Genomic DNA, 26986 nt, shown 5'->3' on the forward strand with positions numbered 1-26986 from the left:
CCTAGAGTTTTTATTTTGTGCACCAACATTTAAATTACTAAACATCCTCAACAGAGGGAAATGTTACAAAAGGAGGGAGGCCAAAAGTCTTCAAAGTTATCAAACTCGCTGCAACAAACGCAAAGCAATCCATATGGTAAAAGTAGATAGAAAGATAAATCAAAGCAAATCTATCACTTAAACAATATACGTCATCGTGAAGTCCTCGAACCATGATAACACTAGAGCCAATAAGTGAGACGCTTTGGACAACAATGAACACACAAAGATGTTTGTTGCACATGATTGAGTCGGCCACTAGGGCAAACAACACAATCCGAGAGTTAGCTATCGAAAGAGAGGTGAAAAAGCACCCCTTTGATGAGCCGTTAAAACCAACAGAGAAATAGTTCTCTGAAGAACATCCTACCAGTACAAAGGCTGGCCGCGCAACACAGGAGCCACAACATAAAAGCCATGGAATCAAGGATGCTTGTTGGATGATGTTCTCCTTTAGGTAGGAGAAGGAAACGAAGGATCTCTCCTGTACAAGGCAGGACAGTGACTCAAAAATTGGAGGCGCATAATTTTGATGCTTCGACTTCAAAAATGGACAACGGATAGTAGTATATCCAAGACAAGTTAAACGCGGGATAGAAGTATATCCAAACCAATAAAATCTTCTAAGGAACAGACCATAAACTTGAACCCACAAAAGAAGAGAGCCTAAAACAGAATGAATGGACCAATCCTAGCAAAAGTACAGCCTCATCAGCAAAATTACCGAGATAGGTCCTAGAACGTCCACTGAAGCTCGGCAGTGACTGACGTTTAGATCTGGGGCGTTAGAGCAAGGATACACGGCGGAGAAACCTAGGTAGTCAAGACAAGTAAAAGACCTGCAAAGAACTACCGGGGAAGGAGCTGCCTCAAGGGAAAGCTGAGAGACACTAGAAGAGTATCCGGTAAGCAAAGCGGTGTCGGAGAAGTATCCGGAAAACCGAGCGCCATGGGGTAGAGATGGAGATGTGGAGGAAGGTCTAACCAAACCACAGGACAGGGAAGCGACCAAAGACAATGAGTCGCCACGATACAAGCAGCGAGGCAAAGAGGCGCCTAGAGGAGGGACACCAAGACTAACAGGACAATACGACATAGAGGCGGCAATGAACATGTCGAGAATTGAGGGAGACACTAAGAAATTTGTGGAAACGCAGAGCACAAAATAGTCCCGTCGACCCCCGCCTCACGGCCAAAAGGCCGGAGGAAGGGTCAACACTGACAAGGCGAGTGGCCGGAAGATGGAAAACGGAGAGAAACTGCACAAATGGGAGCTGAGATCTGATCGGAGTAAGGTAGGAGCGGCGATCTTGGGGATGTGCCTGAGAGAAAAATAGGGCGAACTCCGCTTTGTAATGGCTAAGAACTTTTATAATAACTACCTTAAAAAAAATGCCTAGACTTTATTTCCAAAGTTAGATGGGTTATATAAGGTGGTTTTGGATTTGATTTTTCAATATGATAATAAAGATGCATTTTATTTAAAAGCAGTTTATACGAGTTATTAAATATAATCAAGTGCAAACACAATAATTGCAATTTTTTGTAGTAGCTTTTTGTAAAATTTTGTTTTTATTTAGTTTTTTAAAAATTCAAACGATTGTATCTGTTAATTGTAGAGTTGTGTTTTTTCACTATGTTTTATTTATGTTTTTTTCTCACAACTTTTCGTTTTAATAAGTATATCTATTTAAATTTTTATATCTTTTCAACTTTCTTTATACTTAAATAGTTATAATGGATAATTTTAAATTTAGTTTATTTTTAAAAAAATACTTCCTCCGCAGAGGTCTGAGTTCTAGTTGTTGTAATATAGATATGAAAAAAGGAAAAGAAAATAAAAATATAGATATGTACCTATATAATAACATGCATAACTAAATCACTGCACGGTTAAAACTTTGAAGTTCTGATAAAAAAAAAAAATCAAAGTAATTATCGTGGCATGCGTATTTGTCGAGAACGTCACATGCAATGCTGACTTGGTTGAAGTAAACTTTGGTGATGTTGACGTATAAAGGATTTGAATGTACAATGATATTATCGCAGAGACAAGTCACTTTCGTCTTGCTCATCGTTCTGAGATCCTTGCAGCATTCTTCAGATGGCAACACACTCATCGTTGCGTAGCAATGTTGGACGATTTCAGGGATTGCAAACGGGCAAGCCGATGTATCCTTCTTTCGTGGTGGCTTCGCCTCCGTCCACTGAAGTGCTAACGTTAGAAACAGCACTGCTGTAACCGCAACCGTCATTATGTTTGTGTAGGCCATTTAAATGCCCTCTTTTTGTTTTTGTTTTTGTTTTTCCTATGTGACTTCTCAAAACTTAAAAAATACATTATCATACATATATAGTAAGTCCTACAATAGTGGAATATTATATTATTGATACTACTAATCAATACAAGAAAATATAATTTTCTCATGTTAAAGATCTGTCCATTATTACCCACCATATTCATCTTGAGTTTTTGACCCTTTCAGAATAAGATTCCGGCCAGCAAAGATACTGCGCCAAGCATGTTTGGCCTTGAACCCACTAGTACATATATTCAACCATATGTACTACTAGTGGAAATATTTTTGCCCTGCAAGTCTTCGCCTGTAGAAGGGTTCTCACGTAGTGTTGATACATGATACAAAACTGATGATGTATTTTGAATTGATCAAGTGCTCCATGTTTATTTTTTGTCTTTATTTAATCTGAGTTGTTCAAGTAGTTGCTAATATATATATATATATATATATATATATATATATATAAATGAATTATTTTGTGAATGTAGTACAAAAAATTATAACATTATTACAAAACAAAAACATATGTGAATATCTTTTATAAACATTCGGGATATCACAGAATTACACTGAATTTGGAAGGCCAAACTGAAATAAATTAAAGGAAGAAACTTGCAACCAAACAAAATAGACCCATTGATGCAGCAATCATGTTCGTTGATCCTCCGTTGGCGTCTCCTCCTTTACCACGCAAAGTCAAATCAATTAATATATATCCATAATTAACTTTTAACATATTTATGTACGTAAAAATTTCTATTATGGCATAAAACTGAGTTTTGATATATGTATACAACTTGTTGTACTTGACAAAGTTACGCTTTTATGAGAGAACATAGTAGTTGAGTTCTACCTCAACCTCATATATTAATATAATTATGATAATCGTGTTCTTAACTTGCGTGCTAATTGATATGCATAGTTTTATATGTAATACAATTACATGCATAATCATCTATCTGAGACCAAAATGAAAAACCATATGCGTCATCGGTTAGGATTGTATATCTTTAATTTTGTTCTATTGAAAATATAACATATAGTTTGAACTTTGAACAATACTAAAAATGACAAATCATGCAAAAACAGAGATTAAATCTACAATTCTTTTTTTTTCCTTTTAAAAAAATAATTTATCATAACCACCAAAGAGAAGAAGAAGAGAGAATATTGAAGTAGGTACCTTTACAGGCATATTTCTCGAAAACGCCACAGGCCTCGTGGACTAGGTTGTAGCGGGCTTGGGTGATGCTGGCGTTGGACGGATGTGCAAGGAAATTGTCGCAGAGACAAGTCACTTGCGTGCTGCCCGCCGATTTGAGATCAGTGCAGCATTCTTCAGATGGCTTCAAATCCAAATTTACGTAGCAAAGTTCGATGATGTGTGGGAGATCCGCCAACGCACACACAGGATTCAGCTTTGGCATTGGCGGCATAGACTGTGCATCCGCGATCGCAACCGCTAGAAACAGCACCACTGTCGCAATCGCAGCCGCTGCCTTAATTTTGTTTGTGTAAGCCATGATCGCCGGCAAAAACAAAGGGTTAATCTTTTTCTATTTGTTTTTAAATGACTAGTGATTAGCTCCTCTTTTTTTTTCTGTGTTGTATGTGACTTCTCCAAAGTACATTATCATATATTTATATAGAGTCATGAACTTATTTTGATATAACTAAAATAACATATTAACATGAGTCGTGTTGTTTTGGCTTCACAATGTTGACCAATTGTGTACGACTTTCCTGTAAGACATTTGATTTGTTGATTTGGTCGGAGAATATATATTAATTTATTTTTGAAAAAGCAAGGAAGTGGAACTAAATTTCGGGTATGGCTTTTTGTATTAAAACGTGAGAACCACTTCTTTTGTACAACTTTATGCAAGACAAGAAAAAAGTGCTATTCTATTTCATGGAAAATGTAAAATATAATTTCCTTTTTTTCTATATTAGTCCATTCGAACTTATCTTATGTTCGTTAGTGGGTTATTAATTTTGGAAGATTGTTTGAGCAAGAGAGGTGGAGACTATGCCTAATCTTTTTAAGTGTACGTTAGAACATATGGCACTTCTCATAAAAAAAATCAGTTATAAGATCAAAGAATTGGAAAAAACTTCTAATAATGATTTGGATTTGGTCTGTAAAACAAACAAAACATAATTCTAACATTTAAGTATAATAATAACTTTTCTTTAGTACAAGCTAAGCCCTAATTTTAGTTTTGGTAAAAAGCTCTATAAGTTATATATATTTGATTTAGTCTTACTTGATAATTTACACCACTAAGAAAAAAATTGTTCCACCTGTTTGACTTTCTCATAATGGTTAAGTTTCTGTTAAGTTTCTTGGGTTACTTATTGCTTTGAATTTCAATGGCAAGGCACAAATTTTTGTATCAATTTGATTATAATTTTTAATTTATCACTACTTGATAAGTTACTCCATTAAAATACAGTTTTTTGGTTAAAATTAAAATACAGTTTTTTTTTGTTGAAATTAAAATACAGTTTCTAAAGCATCTTCCTTGGCTTTCTTAGAAATTAGAATCATTCAGTTTTTCCCAAATTTAGTCAATGCTCTGTAACAGCTTTCTGAACATTTCAATGGCAGAGTACTAATTTTTGTATTTAATTGATTAAGAACCACAAAGGGAGAAGGATTCAGATGACCAGTTACCAATAATCGTAAAACAAGTCATTAATAGGTATAATCCGTGATTTATTAAGGAAGTAAAAAAAGATTGCATTCTATAAAGTATAAATGTCCAGTAAAATTAGCTTTCAAAAAGAAAAAGAAAAATGTCAGGTAAAATTAAACATTAGTTTAGTTAAATTATTTTAAAATCATCATTAAACTATATAGTCTTCAAAAAAACTATATGGTATTAACATTAAGCAAGATTTATCAGAAAATTAGGTCTCAGTTAATAAACAAACAAGAGTGGTAATGTGTAACAATGCTTCTGAATGTTTATCAAAAATGGAGGAAAATATAGTAAGGCTCCTGCTTTTTACATTATTCCCCCTTAAAACATTACTGATGCTGCACACTTTATGAAGAAAAAAATATTGGGGTGCTAAGTCTCAACACTTGTAAAAAAAAAACGGTATAAGGTGTATTAGAACTCAAGACGTTATGGGTATATAAGGGAAAAACCGAAAAAGCTCCATATCACCATCCTTTGTGATTCGAACCTTCGATTTCAGAAAATAATGCACAAATTATTTAACTTTCAATCAACATTTAATTTATACGGAGTATATAGTAATTGTTCTTGTCAAGTCGTTTAGTTCTTAAACAGGTCGGATATTAAGGACACCCATTTGACACAAATGGTGTTTAGCCTCCCAAGATGCTTAAGGGATTTAACCAATAGTATGCGCAATAGGAAGGTTCGAGAAAGGTGGATTTTAATATTTACTTGGTGAAAGTACAGTGACTTCATTGATTGATTAACCCGGTTTGATAGTCCGGTTTACGATCAATCAATTTGGGCTAAGTTGATTTGGTTTGGTTCATGGACAAACCAATTTGAAATTTTAATTAAATTAATGTTTGATTTAAAATAAATGCTGGATCGGATTTGATAGATTTTTTAAAAAAGAATTCGATTAAGGGGTTAACAAAAATCGGTTTGTGTTGTGTTTGATTTGGCCATGGGTTTTACACACAAAAAAAAAACTAAAAAAAAAAATAAATAAATAATCAAAAGTTTTTTTTTGGATAAACATATGCTTCATTCCATTAACATAAAACACAACATACAACATAAAGATCATTGTTTAAGATACATAAAAAAAATAGTGATGAAAGCCATTGCAATAAAGAGATAGAGGTCATCGAGATTGTAAACTTAAGAGCTATGAGCCAATTCCTTGCAAGGGATTTGGAACCTGTGAGGTCAAGAAATAATGATGCTTCTTCCATGAATACTTTGATGGATGAAGAGATGGTCATTGTCCTGGATTGAAGACCAAGCGGCGTTGAGGAAGCTAAGGCTGAGAACATCTTCAGAAAGAAGATGTCTACCCGAAGGAGGTCTTTGCCAAAGATTTAAGTGTTATGATTGATGATAGGTGAAGGGTTGGTAGTGGTTTTAGGTTCATAAGTGAAACGCTTGAAGGTGTTGTGGTAACCCCCACTACATTGAGTTGGGATCATAATACCACTAATTTTCAGGTTCTTAGGTGGAAACTTCAAAAAGTTGATGAGAAACATTTTATAGGGCTTAGGAAATCAGACGAGTTAAAGGAGGGAACCTGAAGACATATCGGTAACCACAGTTCCGTATGGACTGGATCATAGTGCTGATTGTATTCAAGCTGCTAACTCCAAAGGCAGAATACCTAGGTGATACTAACAACAGGTTGTCTAAAGAAATCTTTAGCCAAACTAGCAACAATGGTAGTTTACTAACCAAATGCAGTTTTCGAACAAAAGGTTTTATAACTCTACACAAAGATTGACTAGAGTGGGAAAAAATTGAGTTCCCATCGAGCCTGGATACACACGAAGAAAGCTCTTGTGAGACACATTGTAATAATGGGCTCGAAAGCCTTATTGGGCTGAGAATTGGAAGGTCCACTATTGGAAAACCTAGTTTTCCAGTCGGAAGCAAAGGAATTGTTCAAGCGGCGGCAAGGTTGAAACGACATCTGATTCAGGGGGTAGAGCATCTCCGACGAAGGGGAGGATGCTGGGTGTGGGTTAATAGCAAGGTTGGAGGCATCGGAAGAGAACACATGGTTCTTAAGGTCACTGGTACCCAAAGGCGAAACCAAGATGAGATGGTCGTCGTGTGCTGTCGACGACTCCACCTTGCAAAACGCACATGATGGTCTAAGAGGATCTGCTGCAACAATCGTCCATACCTGGTCTAAGATCTCTTCTTGGTGAGATGAGAGCCTAGATCTGAAGGTTGCTGGATCTTCGGATACCTTCTGCGGGAAAAAGGTGGGTAGCGTATAAGAGTTGTGAGACTCTGACCAAACGCTGACCTACTTGGGTATAGAACCGGCTATTTGGTGCATGTGGTTGGGGATGGTTCTAGAGGGGTTAGAAAAGATCAAAAGCTTAAATAAAACTAGAAAGAAGAAAAAACAGAGAAAGCAAGGAACAAGAGAGAGAAATCGGGTTATATCCTGATGCCGGCAAAATTTTCTTTCACCGGCGTCGAAGAAAAACAGTGTTGAAAGTGTCTAGATTCTCGTGTCTGAGAAAAAAAAAGTCAAACTAAATCCCCTTTTTTACCCAAATGTCGTAAATAGTCAACAGTCATGATTCTTTTTTGTCTATTTTGGTAGTTTTTTAATGTTTACCTCATTTTTTATTTGTCATATTTTTTGTTTTGGTAACTATTTGATTTATCATATATTTGATTTGAGACTAATGAATCTTTTATATAGATTTGGTTCAAATAACAAGGAATATATCTTCTATTACTAATGCAAGATTTTTTTTGAGATATGTTAGACAATTTTCAATCTTTAAATATATATTTCTTTGTTTGACAAAAAAAAAATGTATTTCTTTATTTGATAAAAAAAAGAAGGATGCACACCATCTAATCCCTTATATAAAGAAAGATGATCATTGTGCTCTAAACCTAACCAAAAAAATAATTAAAAAAGCTATCTTCACTAAAAAGGAGCTAAAATAATGTCCGCACAAAATTTTAAACTTGCGTTTCTGCTCTTAACTTTTTGTCTTCTTTCTTCTCAATTCATTGCTCAAACTATTGGTAATATTGTATTTCTCTTTGTTTATTGGTTGTTAAAAATAAACCCTCTAACAAATAAACCCTATAAGAAACAGATATGCTAGATTAACCGAGCTAATTTACATTCTTTGTTTTAACTATATTGTTTTCAGGGAGATGTAACTACAAAGGTCATTGCCAAACTGATAATGATTGCAAGACCATATGCACAGGTCCGGGGGAAGATCCTACTTTTACACTATGCATTAAACATGCTCCACCTGTAGTTGATCACAAATGTTGTTGTTTCCCACACCGCCCTCCTCCATTGAAAAAATAGATGTGATCTACACTGATACATCCATATATCTTTGTATCATCACCTATTCTATGATTTTAAATTAATAAAAACTATTACCGAGATAATTTTTTTTAGTACCCGTATCATTTTTATTGTTGTTGTAAAGGTATTAATGTATGTCATCGTAAAAACAAAATGGAAAAAGGTGTTTATTTCCACCATACCGGGGGTTCGATAAGCACCTTTATGAGAAAGTCAAACAGGTGGAACAAAAGGAAATTATTATGTTTTAATTTCTAATTTATCACTACTTGATAAGTTACTCCATTAAAATACAGTTTTTTAGTTGAAATTAAAATACAGTTTTTTTGGTTGAAATTAAAATACAGTTTCTAAAGCCTCTTCTTTGACTTTCTTAGAAATTAGAATTATTCAGTTTTTACCAAGTTGCTTTGGTTAGTCATTGCTCTGTAACAGCTTTCCTGAACATTTCAATGGCAGAGTACTAATTTTTGTATTTAACTAATTAAGAACCACAAAGGGAGAAGGATTCCGATGCATGAAAAAAAAGTATGATCTCTTAAATTCATGCTTAGGAGCAAATATGTGTCTATTCATTCACAAAAATTTGAAAGAAAAGGGAGTGTTTGGTTCGTTTGCTGCCTTTAGTTCTTGTTTGGTTTAAATAAAAGAAAAACACGCTAGAGAGAGGGGTCGAACCTCTGACCTTGTGGTTAACAGCCACACGCTCTAACCAACTGAGCTACTCCAGCTTGACGTTGAAAATATCACACGACTTTAACTTTAAGATAAGAATTTATATTTAATAACCACATTTAGAAAGTTAATTGTTAATCTCCGTATGAAGTTTTTAAAGTTTAAACGTTTGTTTCAAATAAACTAAGGGAGCTATACAAATCATTAAGACTTAATCTTAAAATTTTGTTTTGTACATTTATTAAATCTACTAAATATGTAACAAATTCAAAATCTGAAACACATTTTTTTATTACCTCACAGTGAACCTTGGACTAATCTATTCACCATATATCAATAATAATTCCCTTGTGTAACTTTAACTGGTTACTAACTAAAACCAACATCAACAATATTGTACCTATATGCTTTTCCAAGACGAACATATGGAGTTTGGAGTAACATTTTATTCCGAACTTCGATTTTTTCAGCATGTTAGATAACTTTCAAAATCATAAGATTCATAACTAGAGATAACCCCATGTCAAAAAATAAATCTTGACCTACCCATGTTGATATGAGATTTTTATGATACGTGATAGGTACCACCAATGTATATGTACCATACAAATCACTTGTATGAAATAAACAAAACAACAAATAACATAAATCTAGATTATACTGAATACGACAAACTGATAAAATAAAAATTATTATCTCATTACAAATCTGTGTTTGTATGGGTCGTATAACCTATCAACTTGATATTCACACAAACTTGACATTTGACTCTTTGGTAAAAAAAAAAAAAAAAAGAAGCTAAAACGGTAAAAATAAAAGAGGTGAAAATTAGAGAATCTTAAAACTTCTCTTCCGTCGGGAGTGATCCCATGCGGCGATCCTCATCTGAACCTTTTCAAAATCCGATACACGACAAGGTATCATAATCCGACCCGGTTGATCAAACCCGTATACAAGCTCCGCCTGCTCCAGCAACTCTCCGAACAGAGGATGGTTAAAGTAAATAACCGGAACCACCACACGCCGCGTATCGTCGCCGGATTCCCCAACGTGAACCACTAAATGTCCTTTAGGAACTGCCGGCGTCTTCTGCTCGTCACCTAACCGAGTCCGACCCGGTTTCATTCCTCCTCCGCACAGTCTATTAGCTCCACGACGGAGACACCGCCGTGCTAAAGAGTAAATTTTTGTAACCGGGTTGAGAATTCCGGTTAGGCATTGGCGTTTCCCGGTTTTGTTTCTTCTACTTCGGATTATCCATTTGAAGATCTTGACGAATCTGTGTCCGATCTTGAAACCTCGGAGCCTCTTCATTGTTTTTAAGTTTATTCCCCAAAAAAAAAAACAGAGACTTCGGAAAAAAAAAATGGAACCTTTCGGAGAATTGTCTTAAAACTGCGTTTGAGAATTAGAGAATATGATCTGATCGAAAATTTCGAAACTTTGGATTCTGCTATATGTCTCTCTCTGTGTTTTGTGTTACAGTTTAAGATGAAGAAGAAGAGTGATTTGATTCTGAGAACAAAGAGAGCAAAGCAACCTCTTTTTATAGCCTCCGAGGTGTGACCGTTGAATGGTTAATATGTGTGTCCGTGCGCGGTGTATACATGTGCATGATGTATTATTTTCCAAATTTAACATGTCACTAATACAAAAAAAAAAAAAAAAAAATTGGTTTAAAATGTAAATTCATAGCAATTTCTTTTAGTTTTTAGTTTTTTTTTTTTTGGTCAAACCACTTGACTTGTTCTCATAAACTCTAAGTACAAGGAAGAGTACACAAAGATCCAAATTCTAAAACAAAAATACAACAAAGGCAATCCAAAATGTCATACAAAGAGAGATAGTAAATATAGGCAAATGATCCAAGAGAGCTTTGAGACGCTAGCTAAGAAGCAATTTCTTTTAGTTTATTATTGTCGTTTTTTGGAAAGATTTTTACTTGTTCGTATCACGAGATGTTTATGTTTATCGATTCTTCCATTGATGTTTTATGCCACGAGGCTACTATGTCTTATGTGTAAAGACCAAACTCTTGATTCAAGATCTGTCAAATGGTTGAATAAAATAACATGTTCTTCACGGTTTTATTCATAATTTGAGAACAAAAATTTGACATTACGAAGATGTTGGGGAAAATAACGTAAGGGAGATGTTCTGAACCGGTTAATCATCTATAAACCGGTCATGGTTTAGTACTCATCAAAAGTAATACTATTAATAAACTTAAACTAACTGAACTTAAGATTTTTTTGTGACCGTATCTTTATGTTTGGTGTCTTTCGTTGGTGAATAGTCATACTTGGCTTAGCGATTCCAAGGTCAACCCTCCAATTAATGAGCAAAGGGTTTTCAAAGTCAATCGCAAGTACATTCGTAGTTTCGTACGATAATATGCAAAGTTGACCTAAACGTTTCGTTTATTTGTCCAAAACAAAAAAAAGACCTAAAGGTTTCGTTGTAGTTTTTTTTGGTCACCTTAGAATTTAAATGCAAGCTAATAGCTATGTCTTAGAGACCATATGTCCGTATATGTTTTAATTTGGGTTTTTAACTATCTTTCTATCTTTCGATGACACTGAGAGTTTGAGAACTCATTTGTTTTTTTCAATCTATATATGGTCAAGAACTCTTATTTCCGATCGAAGGCATTTGGCATGATATATATATGTTCACCAGTCCTAACGCAACAAAATAAAACAGTAGCTAGTCAAACTTTATGATCATTACACAAAACTACACAAGTGAGTAAAAGTAATGCTTCTTGTTGTAATTTCATCTATATATTCCAATTGTACTTTATTGTTATTATTATATATATTAATCATTTATATGGTCAATATGTCGTTTAGTGTACATGCACATATGGGTTTTGTCTATCAGTCTACTATGTATATAGAATAATTAAGTCTTAGTCCACATTTAATAAGATTGAACTCGATTCATATTATATATAAAGGATAACATAAACGGCCATGTTTAAAGATATAGCCCAGATATGGATATCAAATGAAAACCTTCTACACAGATTTTAAATTATTTCAGTTTTTAATTATAAAACATATATAATCGGATAATGAAGAAGACAAAAGCCAAGCATGTGTGTTGGAGAGACATGGAGTTGGGATTTGGTCGGCAGTCGGCACGGCGCGTGCGATCTGTGTAATATGTTTCGGTTCACAGAAAGTGCCTTCTTTTTTCCTTTCAATTTTCTCTTCACATCAAAATATTTCAAAATTGTGAAATGTGTATTATGTATATGAATAAGACATGTTTTTGACACCGTCTGAGATTTTTCTTTTTCTTTTGTGTGGCCAAAATTGAAAATTCCACAAGGTACAGACTTTTGTAGTCATTTGATATCAGTATGACAAACTTATTGGGCAAATTCTTTTATTTATAAGCATTATAAAGGGTTAGCCAAATTTGATTTTGGATCAGAAGTGTTTAAACATATTTACCACCATTTTAGAAGAAGTGAAGAACCAATTATGTATTACACGATTATTAAAAATGAAAGAAAAAGAAGTATTTGTTCGGCCAAAAGAATAATGGAAAGAAAGAAATTGGGAGGCTTTATGGAAGGGAAGCATTGAAAGTAACAAATTTATGTACTTTTGTGTACCTAATTTTGAAGCATTCGGTACAATACATCCGTGATGGATTTATTCTTTCCAAATCTATTTTGTAATATATTTATGACAAAGTCATATTAGCTAACATGGAAAAGGTGGTTTTTATTTACTTCTATTGGATAAATCATAGTTGAGTTGTTACTTGTTGCAGGATACTTTAGAGTTGAAAAAAACTCGTCGATTATGTACTTAAGCATGCGATTAATTTGATAATATTTTTGCAAACTGTGTATTGGTTTTGAGATCTTTGTAACGTAACTTACTTGTAGTTTTAGTCCAAGAACCATACCGTACGTATATATCATATGAACACTCCGACACCAAAAAATCTCACCCAAAATTGTTAAAGGAAGTTACATATATAATCACAATTAGCAACAAAAGGAATACAAATCTTAAGATATTAACCAGATAATCTAGGAGTATCTAAATATTGTCAAAAAAACAAAAAAACTAGGAGTATATACTCCTAGTTCAAAAAATATTTCTAAATAACCAGTTCAAAAAAGCTTCACATGATACGTAATAATTGCATGCCTTCACTACAATAACTCAAGATGCAACTTTTGATGATAATTTGGAGTTTTTAATTTAGAACATGACTTAATTATTTGTAAAACAAATACATCGCATCAGCTAATTCGTCGTGTTAATAAATTAATTAATTAATTAATAGTACTGAATAGACCACATGAATCCTCTCGAGCCGAGGATTCAAATAATGACAAATTTTAATATGTAGTTCTGTATACAGGGAACATTGCAAGAATAAAAGTTATATCAGTTCTTTATAAATTCTTGAGATGTACTTAATTGTAATGATGTAAACAGGTTTTTAAAAAAATTTAGTGATGTTGGACTTTAAATGAAAAAAAAAAAAAAATACAATTGGTTTAACGTTTAGCTAAGCATTTGTGTTATGGAACACAATTTTCAAAGACTGAATTTGGCATCGCCTTCGAATCGAACTCCAATATTAGAAGATGTTGCGTATTTAATCCCGACAAGTCACTATTTTATGATCGAACAAAGTGTCTACTTAAGAGAATAGAAATAGCAATTGAAATGGTGTTGAGCGTGTGGTTTGGTGACGAGATTGATCAGAATGATCTTCTATATGCCTAGGGGTTAAAGATTAATAAGCTGGCTTGAGTGGATGTGAACGCTCAAAAAAAGAATCGACAATATATATGGCAATCAACACTAACTGCTGAACAATTTGGACAGAACAAAATACTAACATCGAAAGACTAAGGTAAGTAAAACATCAGATATATGTTTGGAGACAAGAAGACAATCTTATCTATTAAAATAAAAAATTGTTAAACTTGTTGTTAATCCACCAATCACGGATCTCAATGTTTTTGCTGCTAAATCTCTAACCATGTTCTTATTCTTTTGACCTTTTCTGAATAGAATCCAACAGGAAACTAGTTAATAATTATCATCACTTACTATTCGTATAGTAAGATTCGCTTATGTCATATATTTAGTTTATTGGATCTTTCAAGTTATGTATAGTTGAAGTTGAACTATCCACTTACTTGATTTGGGGGAATAAAACATATAATAACATCTCTACCAATTAAACGACAATGAAAATATAATGATTTATAAAATAAAAAATTTCCCATGGCAACAATCGATATATATTCCATGTTATTTTTATTTACACAATAGACTTTTTTTTTTTTGTCAAATTATTTACACAATAGACAATACTAATATATACTCCTAAATTCATTATCATAAGCTTGCTTCACTCCAACAAGTAGAAATAACAAAAAACATAACTAGTATTTTAAACATTTTAAATTTCTCAATATGCACTACCATTTTCATAAATTAGGATAGGGACTTAAATTTCTCAATACGCAATTAAACTCGTATGGTTTTGGGAGGTTGTTTTAATTCTGGACCATTAGATCATCTATATCCCTCATATTAAGGAGGAGATGTCTTCAAATTAAAAAATATTAGATAAAGAAAAATATTAATTAAATTGTTTTAGTGTCTTAAAACATTATAATTTTAAATTTTTTCGTGAAGAAAAAATCACTAGCCAACGCACCTGCAGAAGATCTAACTCAGCAGTCGGAATGCAAAAACATCAAACATTTATTGTTGAATTTTAGATCAGTAACTAAAAATAAAATTAGCTAAGAAGGCGTAGAGAAGTAGGCGACTTCTCTCCCAGGCCCGATTCCCAAGGCGCTAAAAAGAGTTCGAAAAGTTCAAAAAAACAGATCTCACCTACTCATTATTACTAAAAGCGGCTGAAACCATCGGTCCGTTAACTCTCTTTGCCATATTCAACAGTCAATTCAGAATACCGGTGAAGGCTCTCCGTCCCCGGAACTGGTATAATTGGTTTTTTCCGGCTGTTCCTTCAGTATGGTATGGCCTTTCTCCATCCGTTTTTTCTTCGTTAATCCTTTTACAACTGTGTAACCTTTTTGCAACCTTTTGAACCATATAACCCTTTACACCCCTTTCCTTTTTACCAAACCTATTGCCCATTCTCATCAATCCTAACTATCCCACTGCATCCACGGTAGCCACTATCTTGGTCGCCTTGAATTGATGGACAAAAGAATACTCTATCATCTCAAAGGTAAAGGAATGTAGACTGTAACCCCTCCTCCACCTCGTCGAAGAATCTGAGCTCCTGACCTTGATACTTCACCCCTCATCGAAGAAAACTCCTTAACTCTTCTGGGAAGACTTACCAATCCCTCAGCTCAAAGAATATGGTCTATGTTCCCATTTCTGGTCAACAGATGAGACCTAAAAGGGAAAGCAACTGGGTCAGATCTAGGTAGGGGAGTTTTTCAGTTCAGATTTGAATTTGAAGAAGATATTCAGAAAGTACTCGCTAACAGACCTTACCACTACGACTACTGGATGGTGATACTACAAAGATGGGAACCGGTGATCTCGGCTTCCTTCCCGTCTATCATTCTGTTCTGGATTGAAGTACAAGGCCTCCCAAAACACTACTGGCAACCTGAAATGTTGTAGACTATTGGTGAAGACCTAGGCCAAGTGGAGGATATGGAGAAAACATACACAACAACCAAAGTTAAAGTGCAGACTGATGGCCTTAAACCTATTGATAAGGAAACGATGGTGGATTTCCCAAATGGCAGTGAAGCCCTAATCACCTTGGAGTACAAGAACCTGAAAAACCACTGCCTGCACTGTTGTATGCTCACGCATGAAAAGCAGTTCTGCCCTGAACTGAGGGAGATGAATGAGTCTCAGCTTAAGGAAACCCGACCTCAAACCTCGGAGACTAGAGGAATGTTCAGAAACTATTACACACCACAAGACAACTTCATGGCCCCAACATCTAACCCGAGCAAAGCTGCGTCTCACCGTGAACCGACTGGATCTGCTAGAACACAACCAGAAAGATCAAGGTATGACTTAAACCGCATATCAGCCTCGTCGGAAGCTCGAAGCAATGAAATGAGGGTAAATGCAAGAAGGCAGTATAATAGAGCTCACCCGTACCAGAGTGCCCGCCAATTTCACTCCTCTCCCCGCTATCTATCCAGGGACCATGGACTCCCGAATTTTCCACAGAAACAATGGCGAGAAAAAGTATCACCAGCAATTATCCCTCTGTGTGAAGAATCTGATTCATCAAGGACTAGACGACCTCCTTTGGAAAGACTGGAAGTAAACCCGGAACCCCCCCCACTCCACCGCCACCCACAACAGTTGTTCCTTCAAAAGAGCAAGTATTAAGTGAACTAAGAGAAGTTACAGTCCAATATCTCTCAGTGGCAGATTATACAGAATGCGCTGCAAGAAAACAAAGAGTCATCCAAGGAGAAGCAAGAAACTTAATGTCGGAAACAGCTGACTGCATAATTCAAAATGCATCGAATGCTATGACTCAAATATTGCCTCAGTACTCACCACGAGATATTGAACTACGAGATGGCTCTATGCCACCTGAAAAGTTCCCACATGAAGAACAAGCGGCCTTAAGCATCGAGGAACCTGACAAAATGGTAAAGAGAGGAAGGGGACGAACTCCCCTAGCAAAACCAGCATCTAAACCAGTTCTACACCTTGTAGGAGCAAAAAGCCAAAAAATGAATTTAGCTAATGGCTCCCCAAAGAAATCAATCAACTCAAAAGTAAACCAAAAGAGAGGAGATAACCAAGCCAGCTCGAGCAAGAACAAACCTATGAAAGAGAGGCTATCACAGCAACCATCAGCAGACAAGAGTATCCCTCCTGGTGGTGCTTTGATACCGGCAATAACAAAGAAGAAGGTGGATTTTCAAAATCCACCAAATCCGCTTCCTTAAAGATTCTGAGCTGGAACTGTTGTGGGTTGGGGAATCCCACAACAGCCCGGCGGATTCGTGAGATACAGACAAAGATCTCACCTGACATTATATTCCTCATGGAGACCAAAAATGGTGATGAAATGGTTAAAAAATCATTAGATGGGCTAAAGTTTAAATATCACCTACTTGTCTCCCCACATAGTCCATGAGGAGGGGGTTTAGCTCTACTCTGGAATCAAAATGTGGAAGTGACCATCCTGGAGTCCTGCAAAGACTACATCGACACCTGCATTAGTGCGGAAGGAAAATCATTCTATTCCACTTTTGTCTATGGCGAACCAGACCGATCAAAAAGAAAACTTAGCTGGGATAAACTCACAACAATTGGGACCATTCGGGAGGAACCATGGTACCTGACAGGAGACTTCAATGATATAATTGATGCGTCTGAGAAACAAGGAGGACCTCCAAGGGGTGAAGGCTCATTCACTGATATCCGTACTTTCATGTCGGAATGCGACCTGTACGATCTAAGGCACTTAGGAAACTTCCTATCCTGGAGAGGTAAAAGAAATGACCACATCGTGTTCTATCATTTAGACAGAGCAATGTCAAATGGAGCTTGGGCAGAACAGTACCCTTTGAGCAGATGCGACATACCTCCGGTTTGAAGGCTCTGATCATAGACCTATACTCACCTATCTCGACCTGTCACAGAAAAAGAAAAAAGGTCTGTTCAGATATGATCGACGCCTAAAAGACAGTATTGAGATTAAAGAACTGATCGACAGGGTTTGGAAGATAAATGATCAAGAAGGAGTAGACGAAAAACTTTCCAGATGCCGACGAGAAATTATTCTTTGGTCGAGAGAGAAACACAAAAACAGTAAAGAGGAAATAGACACCCTAAGAGCATAACTGGAAGAAGCCATGACATGCCAAGATGCAAGCCAGGAGACTATTCTCCATTTAAATAGTTGCCTCCTCAAAGCCTATAAGGAGGAAGAAGAGTTCTGGAAGCAAAGGAGTAGACAGATGTGGTTGACTTTGGGTGACAAGAACTCGGGTTATTTTCATGCCATCACAAGAGGAAGACAAGCTGTTAACAAATTTGCTGTAATTGAGGATGAAAATGGAACACATGTGTTTAAAGAAGAGCATATAGGGCGCGTAATTACTGAATACTTTACAAAGCTCTTTACCACCTCGGAGGGAGAGAGACTTACCACGGTAGAGGAGGCTATTGATATTTTTATCTCACCAGAAATGAACCAAGCCCTAATAACAATACCATCTAAGGAGGAAATCAAAAAAGCGTGTTTCTCCATTCATGCTGACAAAGCCCCAGGACCAGATGGGTTCTCAGCGAGCTTCTTTTAAACACATTGGGATACAGTTGGACCAAACATCATTTTGGAAGTACAAAGCTCCTTCACCTTAGGAGATATGCCGGAAAAGATAAATCAGGCTCATGTTCGACTCATACCAAAGCACTTGAGTCCAACAAAAATGGTGGACTATAGACCGATTGCACTCTGCTCTGTGTTTTACAAGATCTTATCTAAAGTGCTAACAAAACGACTCCAACCTCTCCTACAACACATTATTTCAGAAAACCCGTCAGCTTTCGTGCCAAAAAGAGCAATCACAGATAATGTATTAATCACTCATGAAGTGTTACATTACCTAAAAAAATCTGGAGCAAAAGAGAGATGTTATATGGCGGTTAAAACCGATATGAGCAAAGCTTATGACCGCATTGAGTGGGAATTCATACGGCTAGTGATGGAGAAAATGGGGTTTCACCAAACCTTGATCAAATGGATCATGTCGTGTATCACCTCGGTCTCTTATTCATACCTGCTCAACGGATCAGCACAGTGATCAGTGTACCCTGAGAGAGGAATTCGCCAAGGGGACCCTTTGTCACCATACATCTTCATACTATGTAGTGAGATCCTGTCAGGTTTATGCAGGCAAGCACATAATGAAGATAGGCTGCAGGGAGTGAGGGTATCAAAAACAAGCCCCAAGATAAATCACTTACTGTTTGCGGATGATACCATGTTTTTCTGTCGCTCAGACTGAGAGGGTTGTGAAGAACTAATGCAAATCCTACAAAAATATGAAAAAACTTCAGGACAGATGATCAACAAAGCAAAATCTGCGATCACCTTCTCAGCAAAAACAACAGAAAACAAGAGAAACGTAGCGAAGCTGATCCTAGGTATCCAACAAGTTGGAGGATTAGGAAAGTACTTAGGATTACCTGAATCATTTGGTAGAAAGAAGAAGGATATGTTCAATAGCATCATCGATAGAATCAATCAACGCTCCAAAAGCTGGTCCACTAGGTTCCTTTCCACAGATGGAAAAACCACCATGATCAAAGTGGTTCTATCTGCGATTCCTACACATACCATGTCCTGCTTTAAATTGCCAGGATCACTCTGCAAAAGGATCCAATCTCTACTCACCCGGTTTTGGTGGGACACATCTCCTGATAAGCGAAAGATGTGTTGGATCTCATGGGATAAAATGACAAAATCTAAAAGAGACGGAGGATTAGGGTTTAGAGACGTGACCATTTTCAATGATGCACTCCTGGCCTAGATAAGCTGGAGAATTCTTACTAAGCCGACCTCCTTACTGGCTAGAATCCTTCAGGGGAAATATTGCCAGCATACACCGTTCCTTGAGAGCGTGGTACCGAATTCTGCATCACATGGTTGGCGAGGAATATGTATAGGCCGTGATTTGCTAAAGGAAAAATTGGGAAAAGCAATAGGATCAGGACATAATACCAAGGTATGGGAAGAACCATGGATATCCCTTTCAGAACCGCTCATTCCTATGGGACCACCCCCAGAACATTGCAAAGATATGACGGTGGCTGCACTGATACGACCAAATGCTACAGAGTGGGATGTGATGAAGATCCGTGAGACACTTCCCAGTATGAACAACATATCCTAACTCTCAAACAACGAAAACTGGGCGCTATTGACAGATTTGTATGGCTGCCCACTCCATCGGGGGAATACTCTGCGAAATCAGGCTATCACACAGCAAAGGAGCAGGAAACAGAGAGTCAGAACCATCTGCACCAAACAATAGAGTTTGAATGGGAAAAAGAGCTCTGGAACGCCAAATGCTTACCCAAAATAAAGTTCCTCATCTGGAAGGTGCTGCGTGATGCTCTTCCCTTGGGAAATAACTTAATGCGCCGTGGAATAAACCCAGACGCGGCTTACCCCTTCTATGGTCACGAAGAAACTTCGATTCACATGTTCTTCCACTGCTCTTTCGCTCAACAATTATGGTCCCAGGCTCCATACATATCGCAAATAGATCCAACCAAATTCTCTAGCCTACAGAAGGGAATTGAAATCATTGGTCATCTTCAGTGCCTACCGCCAACAGGTCCCATCGGTAACTCTCTTGGATTCTGGATTCTGTGGAACATTTGGAAACAACGCAATAAATGAACTTTTGAGAAGGAGAGCAACCCTACTTCGAATGTACTCAACCAGTCAATCTCCCAAACCAGAGAATGGATCGTTGCCCAAACGGCCATGGAAACCACAGGAAAAGCACAACCCAAGACTCACCAGCGAGTGATTAGAGCAGACGTGATCCAGTGCTTTTCCGACGCCTCTTGGAATGAGGATACTAGGGCTGCAGGACTCGGTTGGATCTTTACTGACCCGATCTCTAAGTCGGAGATCCAAGGAAGAGACATAGCCTGGAATGTTAATTCCCCCCTTATGGCGGAATCGTTGGCACTGAACCGAGCCATGCTACAGGCTTTAGATCTGGGATACCAGAACATTGAATTTGCTTCAGATTCGTAGACGCTGATCAAAGCAACAAGATCGGAACTCCAGCATAAGGAGATCCACGGGATTCTTCACGATATCCTGAAGATGGCTCAACGGATGGAGAAGATCAACTTCCACTTTGTGCCGCGTGAGAAAAATCGCAGAGCAGATGAAATCGCAAAAAACGCTTTAGTTTCTTTATCCGTAAGTTTGTTTTCAATTCCCTCAACCCCCATATTGGGCGAACCAGATGGAAACCAAGAACTGGCGGTTGAATTACCGGTTTGGAATTAAATCAAAAGTGAATGGGTTTTGACAAAAAAAAAAAAACTAAAAATAAAATTAAAAATTAAAAATCCATGGAAATGAGTAAGTATGGTGGTGCAAAGAGAGATAAACTCCTTGGCTAAATCCACAGATATACACATTTTCGAGATTTATTCTTCCTGCAATATCCTTATATAGAAACAATATGAACATTCTTGACCGCTTTAAGCAAATCCTATATAAGCTGTGTTGTTCAGTCCTTTCTTCTAATTCCAATAAATTTTAGATTGACGAGAAAACCAAAGATTGTGTAGTTCTAAGGGGGACTTGGAAGTTGGTTTGTGGTTTATTCCAAGAAAGATTCAGATTCCCTAAACTTCATATTGTCATCACATGGTTTACAAGGATCATAAGTTTCACTTCTTTAGTCTAAAATCTTTGATTCTTAAGGAGACAATATTCCACAAGAAACCTTTCAATGTTGCATTATTGTGGAAAGAACACAGTTATTGGACGTTTTGCCATAAAACTTGTAGTCACATGCGTAACTAGGGACATGTCCTCTCATGTGCATAGTCATTCTTAGCCTTCAATAGAATATTAAAAAAAAACAATTGAAGGACAAGAGCTGAGTTTAGTAAACGACTAATCACACTAAGACATAATGAGGATTGAACAACTGGGGCTTCTAAATATGAAAAATGTACTTTGCTTATGAGGTCCTCAGCCATGTTTATGAGAAAATATAACAAAGGACAGGACAGCAGAAGTGGAAAAACCATGAAAATGTACTTGTACTAAATAACTAACCCTACTTAAATCTCTCGAATAAAATGTCGCCGTCGTCATGATGGTTCTCACCGGAATTCTCCGCTACTTGGTCTCAGGGATCATTCGATCTTTTCCAAATCCGGTCAAAGAAGGGTGAGTCGTCTTCTGCTGCTGCTCTATCTTCGTTGTTCTTTACCTAGATTGTTTTTTTTTGTCAGAATTAGCTGATTGGATTTTTGATTTGTTTGATTTTTCATTTGCTATTAGGGCTCGGAGTGCTAATTTTGTCCCTCCTACATCCAGCAACGAGGTATGCTTTCTGGGATTTTGCCCCTTTCGTGTTTCTCTCAGTAAAGTTTGTAACTTTCTACTTCGTAATTACGGACTTGTGTGTGTGTGTGTGTGGTGTGGGTGATTAGTGTTTTGAACTTTTTTATGACGATTTGAAAACGTGACATTGCACCAAAAGGTTCTGGCTTCTGGGGATTGGGTTATGACCTTTATCGAACGGCTTGTAGTGTGAGCAATGATTGTGTAGAATCAGCTGTCTTTGAAATTTTCATCCTTTAACTGTCTCCTTGTTTTGCTCTAGACAAGATTTGCAATGTACAAGATTATTACCAGCTCTACCGTTAGTTAGCTAGTGTACTGTTCAAATAATTTTATTACTCAGTGACAAGTGTTATTGATTGTGGCAGGAAAATGGATTGCTGCATGTTCCCAAGGGCCATCCTCAAGCCCATATGTTTTCTGATCCAAGCATGGTCATGGATATGATGAAGACAAACCTTTCACTGATTTTACAGCAGGTAAAAATTATAGCCAAAATACCAATCCCGCTATCTCTGGGGTTCAGGTCAATGGTACAGAACACAATCGACCTGAGCACTGTCGATGTTAGCAACCATTCACCGTCTGTATCTAGTTACACCACCACACATGTTCCAGAGGCAATACTGACAGAGATTCTAGCGAGATTACCCTTGAGAAGCATTTTCAGATTCAAATCAGTGTGCAGAACATGGAAATCGGCACTGGAATCTGTGTATTTTCGCCATCTCTTTGTGTCTCTGCACCAAAATACCTCTTCCTCTTGGTCGCTACTGTATCCACGAAGAGAACTCATAGACTTCCATGGATGCCAGACATGGGGTCTTCCAAAGTCTCTAGGTTCTTATATCCAGGATATTGAAATACGCGGTAAATTTGGCTATGTGGTTTCTTCCAACGGATTGGTTTTGATGGACGGATATGATGGCATTTCCTATGTGGGTAATCCACTTTTCCAACAGTGGGTTGTAATCCCTTACCCTCCATATCCACTTGTAACTTTGTTGTCTGGTTTGGTGACGCGTGTGGACGACGATGGTGTTGTTTTGAGCTTCAAAGTGATTAGGACTGCTGCAATGACACCTAGCCAAGATGGATCCTCGACCTGTTTGTGTTTTTATGTGTATTCGTCTGAGACAGGCATCTGGACTTGCAAGAAACTTCATTGCCCCCATTACTTCACATGCGTCAGTGATCCTATGAATCTGCATGGGGTGCTGTATTTATCTCCTTCAGGTTTTGATGCACTTGATGTCCCCCCCGGAGCACTAATAGCTCATGATTTCTATGGTGAGTCCAATCTATGTCGGGTTATACCTCTCCCCGATCATAATTTGAATCACAACCGAGACTTCAAAAGATCCTTGACTACATCCACTGGATTTGTCATGTATATCAAAGCATTAGCTCACAATGTTTTGAAGGTTTGGAGGTTGTTGGACAACGATGATGATTCAGCCTGTCAACTTGTGTGGGAGGTCTGCCTCCCGATTATCTGTTTTGATGATGATATCAGTTATTATGCACCCTTGGCCATGCATCCGTTTGATTGCAATATTGTCTATATATGGAGTCAACAGAACCGTTATGTGGTGGCATGTAACTTGCAGACGCAAAACTACAACATCCTCACTGTCAATTCTGTTAATGATGATCTTCAAAATTGTTTCGTGAACCAGTTTATGTGTGAGAAGCACATGGATGATATTTTTGAACCATATTTAGATGGCCAGTCTGGAGTTCACGTCACTACTTTCCAATCCGTGCTCGCACGGTGGATGGGATCGATGCCTTGTCCTCCCCAAGTTGAGATGGTAGATACAATTTCACTACTTTCTTACTTCAAAACCGAGGAGGAATAGAGAGCCAGATAGGTGTTTATGTCTTTGTGTGTTTTATCTCTTTCTCATCTCTAATTTATTTAGAAATAAATGAAAAACTCATTATTTGTGGGCTGTGTTATGTATATAAATGTATGATATAAGATGATTAATGTTTAGTATTGGTAGTATTCTATTAAAATATAATATACCAACTACTTTTTTTATTACCTAAAACACCAATTTATCTTTTCTAACCTTTAACAGATGTTACTATGTTTCAAGTTAGGGTGAATGATCTTGAGACATGAAGATGGAGAATCCCTGGAGCTATGCTTTAGATAATGTTGTGTACCGTATGCTCCATTAAGCTCTCAAAATTTGAGACTTGATGAAATAGCTTCGGATATAAAATAATGGGTTGCCCCCTATATTTCTTCTGTAAATATTACTTTCTCACTTTTCCCACATGAGTTTGTACTTTCTCACGTTTCTCATTTTCTTTAAATGCTTGCAGGAGCTTCTTGCCTGTGAAAAGCAGTTCGTTTCCCATTAAGGTCAATATATGTCTTAGACTCTTTAGTACCTTAAGAATTAACAGCTCATTAATTGCTTGTATATTTTGTGACCAAATTTCGTATGTATGAAAAGCAAGGTGAGGTTACCTATTGCGCATTGCTTGAGAGCTTTTTGTACCCAGGAAGCTGAGCCAAAAACTCAAAGGTGCAAATGCGTATTGCATAGCTTCTAATCATTGACAGTTTATCTTTCAGTTGGTGAATTGCGTTTCACTGTTTAATTGATATTTTTCTTGAAACATTCTGTCTCGTCCCTTTTGTGCCTTTAAAGGTTATTCTTGGAGGTGGGACGGAAAACTTTAAAGGAGAAGCATGTGTTGCTCAGCTTTCATTAAGAAATTGTTGCTATATAGGTAGAGACAGACAGCTGTAAAACGGATACATGACGCAGCAACCAACCTAGGGAAGCTAATCATTCTTGTGTTAGATCCCGAGGTTCAGGTTCGTCAATTATATCACTTTCCTGCACATGTGTTAGAAAGTTTGACTATCATCGAGGAAGTTCTGCTTGGTTTATCTATCTATTGCCATTCTTGGATGAAAAACATAGATCTTACCCGTTCAGAGATCAAAAGTTCGAGGTAAAGCATACTTTATACTAAACCTTATTGTGATGCTTTGTTTTCCAACTTCCATGATTTGTGTATACTTTCAGGGGAAAGCTGGATGGATCAGAACCAAGTGCGATAGAGTTGACAGAAGCATCAAAAAAATCATGCTCTCTCTTTCTAAACTTTGGTCATGGAAGTGGTATGATTCCTCTTGCACTTTCGATTCTTAATCGTTTAATCGTTAACCTTATATACCTAGGCGTGAAATAGAGAAGCTAGATAATAACTGTTCCGCAACTTTCTTAATGGGGTGCAGTAGTGGTTCTCTATGGCGGTTACATCCCAGAAGGGATACCACTCTCTTATCTCCTAGGTGGATCTCCAGCCATTAATTCTGGCGACTCTATGGGACGTAACAGACCGAGACATTATATATTGATCGGTTTGGGAAAGCTTTGTTGGAAGCATGGTTGCAACTTGCAAGAGAAGTCAGATTCTTCTTCAGAGGGTGGTTGTAGGCTTGTAGCCAGTGTGAGTCATTAGCTAATGAACTTGCAGCTATGAGTCTAAAGGAAACAACAACACCACCAAAAAGAGGTCAAGGAAACGGTCCAAGCTGGCCACAATGAAGATTGATTTTAAGTGTAAAAAATCTTGATTGTGTTATTTTGAAGTTTAGCTTTACTGGGATCACTCAAAAACTGATTTTTTTGGAACTCTTTGACCTGAAAATCTTGCAAAGCAATTATTTATTTAATATTTTTATCTTCAGTAAGAAGAAGAAGCAAATTATAATACTATTTAAAAAAAAATTGAAAAGCTCAACAAAACTATTACTAATTTCATTTCCAATATTTATTTTCGTTTTCTTGTATAATAAGTAAAAAATTTCAAATCGACATCATTTTCCACGTGGACCAATCATGAAATACTCTGTTTTTTTTTTTTTATAAAATTAAGTTTAAAAGGCTATATCCCTCCTTATATGTATCTCCCCCAACGTTAACGTTCCCCAGAGACCTTCCCCCGAGCGCAGAGAGAGAGAGATTAACTGAGTCTTGTAAAGTCCAGACCTTTTGCGATTGAATTGAGTTTTGTGGCGAAAAAACCTAATTTTTCTCAAGTAGGGTACTTTATTTTTTCCTCTCGCTCACCCTTTTTCTTATCTTTTTCTTGAATGTGCGATAGAAATTGTTCTAATGGTGTTTACTTTGCAGGAATTTTTCAGTATTGGCAATTGATGCTTGGTACAAGAAGCACAATCTCGTACTACGTAATGATCTGGGTTATTTCAATTTCGTATTCATATTTGCCGATTTCTTACGTAGCTTTGTCGGCTGAAATAAAAGCCATTCTTGATTGGCGCATGATCTGGTTTTTGTGTCTGGTATCGAATTATTAGGGTTTCTTTTGATGTTTCTGATTAGCTTGTTGCTGCTTTAGTTCAATTTCTTAGATATCTTTGTCGATTTCGTACATATCTTTGTCTTACGAAACAGAGCGGTTCTTGATCGGCGAATGATTTGTTCTTCTTGTGTCTTTTTTTGAATTGAAACTCGAGTTTTTAGGTTTTCTTTTTGATTTTGCTGATTAGCTTGGTGCTGGTTTGGTTTAGTTCGATTTCTTACATACCATAGTCTGATGAAACAGAGCCGTTCTTGATTGGCGTATGAATTGTGTTTTTTCTGTCTTGTGTTGAATCGATGAAACTCGAGTTTTGCTTCTGTGATTATCATCATGTTGCTGAGATATCAATTTTGTTGGTGGTATGAACATTTGCAGGTCCAGGTGTTGAAGGTTATGATTGTTTGTTTAACACGAAATTCTTACTCGTCACTATGGACCCGAAA

At 36.8% G+C, this 26986-nt stretch overlaps 2 protein-coding genes, 2 long non-coding RNA genes, 1 other non-coding gene and 3 pseudogenes across 6 annotated transcripts; 3 read left to right on the forward strand and 5 right to left on the reverse strand.

The window, feature by feature from the left end:
* Positions 1-7: 7 nt before the first annotated feature.
* On the reverse strand, positions 8-1441 carry LOC109126922 (uncharacterized). Its single transcript, XR_015568028.1, has 2 exons — positions 764-1441; positions 8-523 (listed from the first exon to the last, which is right to left on the reverse strand). It is a non-coding gene; the product is annotated as an uncharacterized LOC109126922 (long non-coding RNA).
* A 475-nt stretch (positions 1442-1916) lies between these two features.
* Positions 1917-2294, reverse strand: LOC147935891 (non-specific lipid transfer protein GPI-anchored 34 pseudogene; annotated as a pseudogene).
* A 528-nt stretch (positions 2295-2822) lies between these two features.
* LOC104718052 (non-specific lipid transfer protein GPI-anchored 33-like) lies at positions 2823-3961 on the reverse strand. Its single transcript, XM_010435709.3, has 2 exons — positions 3523-3961; positions 2823-3020 (listed from the first exon to the last, which is right to left on the reverse strand). Exons 1-2 carry the CDS (start codon positions 3860-3862, stop codon positions 2938-2940), a joined length of 423 nt encoding a protein of 140 aa, XP_010434011.1. The 5' UTR covers positions 3863-3961; the 3' UTR covers positions 2823-2937.
* Positions 3962-7891: 3930 nt separating this feature from the next.
* Positions 7892-8464, forward strand: LOC147935892 (uncharacterized). Its single transcript, XR_015569006.1, has 2 exons — positions 7892-8080; positions 8212-8464. It is a non-coding gene; the product is annotated as an uncharacterized LOC147935892 (long non-coding RNA).
* Positions 8465-9038: 574 nt separating this feature from the next.
* On the reverse strand, positions 9039-9112 carry TRNAN-GUU (transfer RNA asparagine (anticodon GUU)). Its single transcript has one exon. It is a non-coding gene; the product is annotated as a tRNA-Asn (tRNA).
* A 584-nt stretch (positions 9113-9696) lies between these two features.
* LOC104718053 (auxin-responsive protein SAUR36 pseudogene) lies at positions 9697-10640 on the reverse strand (annotated as a pseudogene). Its single transcript, XR_015568217.1, has one exon. The product of XR_015568217.1 is annotated as an auxin-responsive protein SAUR36 pseudogene (transcript).
* An 8503-nt stretch (positions 10641-19143) lies between these two features.
* On the forward strand, positions 19144-20486 carry LOC147935893 (uncharacterized). The gene is made up of 3 exons (XM_087468505.1): positions 19144-19578; positions 19666-19954; positions 20056-20486. The coding sequence occupies exons 1-3, from the start codon at positions 19144-19146 to the stop codon at positions 20484-20486; spliced, it is 1155 nt and encodes a 384-aa protein (XP_087324631.1).
* A 1450-nt stretch (positions 20487-21936) lies between these two features.
* On the forward strand, positions 21937-24049 carry LOC147935894 (putative F-box/kelch-repeat protein At4g22430 pseudogene; annotated as a pseudogene).
* The last annotated feature ends 2937 nt before the right edge of the window (positions 24050-26986 follow it).

This window comes from Camelina sativa, chromosome 10 (assembly GCF_030686135.1).
Source record: "Camelina sativa cultivar CO46 ecotype springtype chromosome 10, ASM3068613v1".
NCBI classification, from domain to species: domain Eukaryota; kingdom Viridiplantae; phylum Streptophyta; class Magnoliopsida; order Brassicales; family Brassicaceae; genus Camelina; species Camelina sativa.

What these genes read in the sequence shown, in the direction of transcription:
- LOC147935893 (XM_087468505.1), top strand. Translation starts at nt 19,144, where the DNA reads ATGATCAACAAAGCAAAATCTGCGATCACCTTCTCAGCAAAAACAACA. An exon ending in GAGGATTAGGGTTTAGAGAC is followed by an intron (nt 19,579 to 19,665) that starts GTGACCATTTTC and finishes AGAATCCTTCAG; the next exon opens with GGGAAATATTGCCAGCATAC. An exon ending in GATCCGTGAGACACTTCCCA is followed by an intron (nt 19,955 to 20,055) that starts GTATGAACAACA and finishes CTGCGAAATCAG; the next exon opens with GCTATCACACAGCAAAGGAG.
- LOC104718052 (XM_010435709.3), bottom strand. Translation starts at nt 3,862, where the DNA reads ATGGCTTACACAAACAAAATTAAGGCAGCGGCTGCGATTGCGACAGTG. An exon ending in CGAGAAATATGCCTGTAAAG is followed by an intron (nt 3,021 to 3,522) that starts GTACCTACTTCA and finishes TGCGTGGTAAAG; the next exon opens with GAGGAGACGCCAACGGAGGA.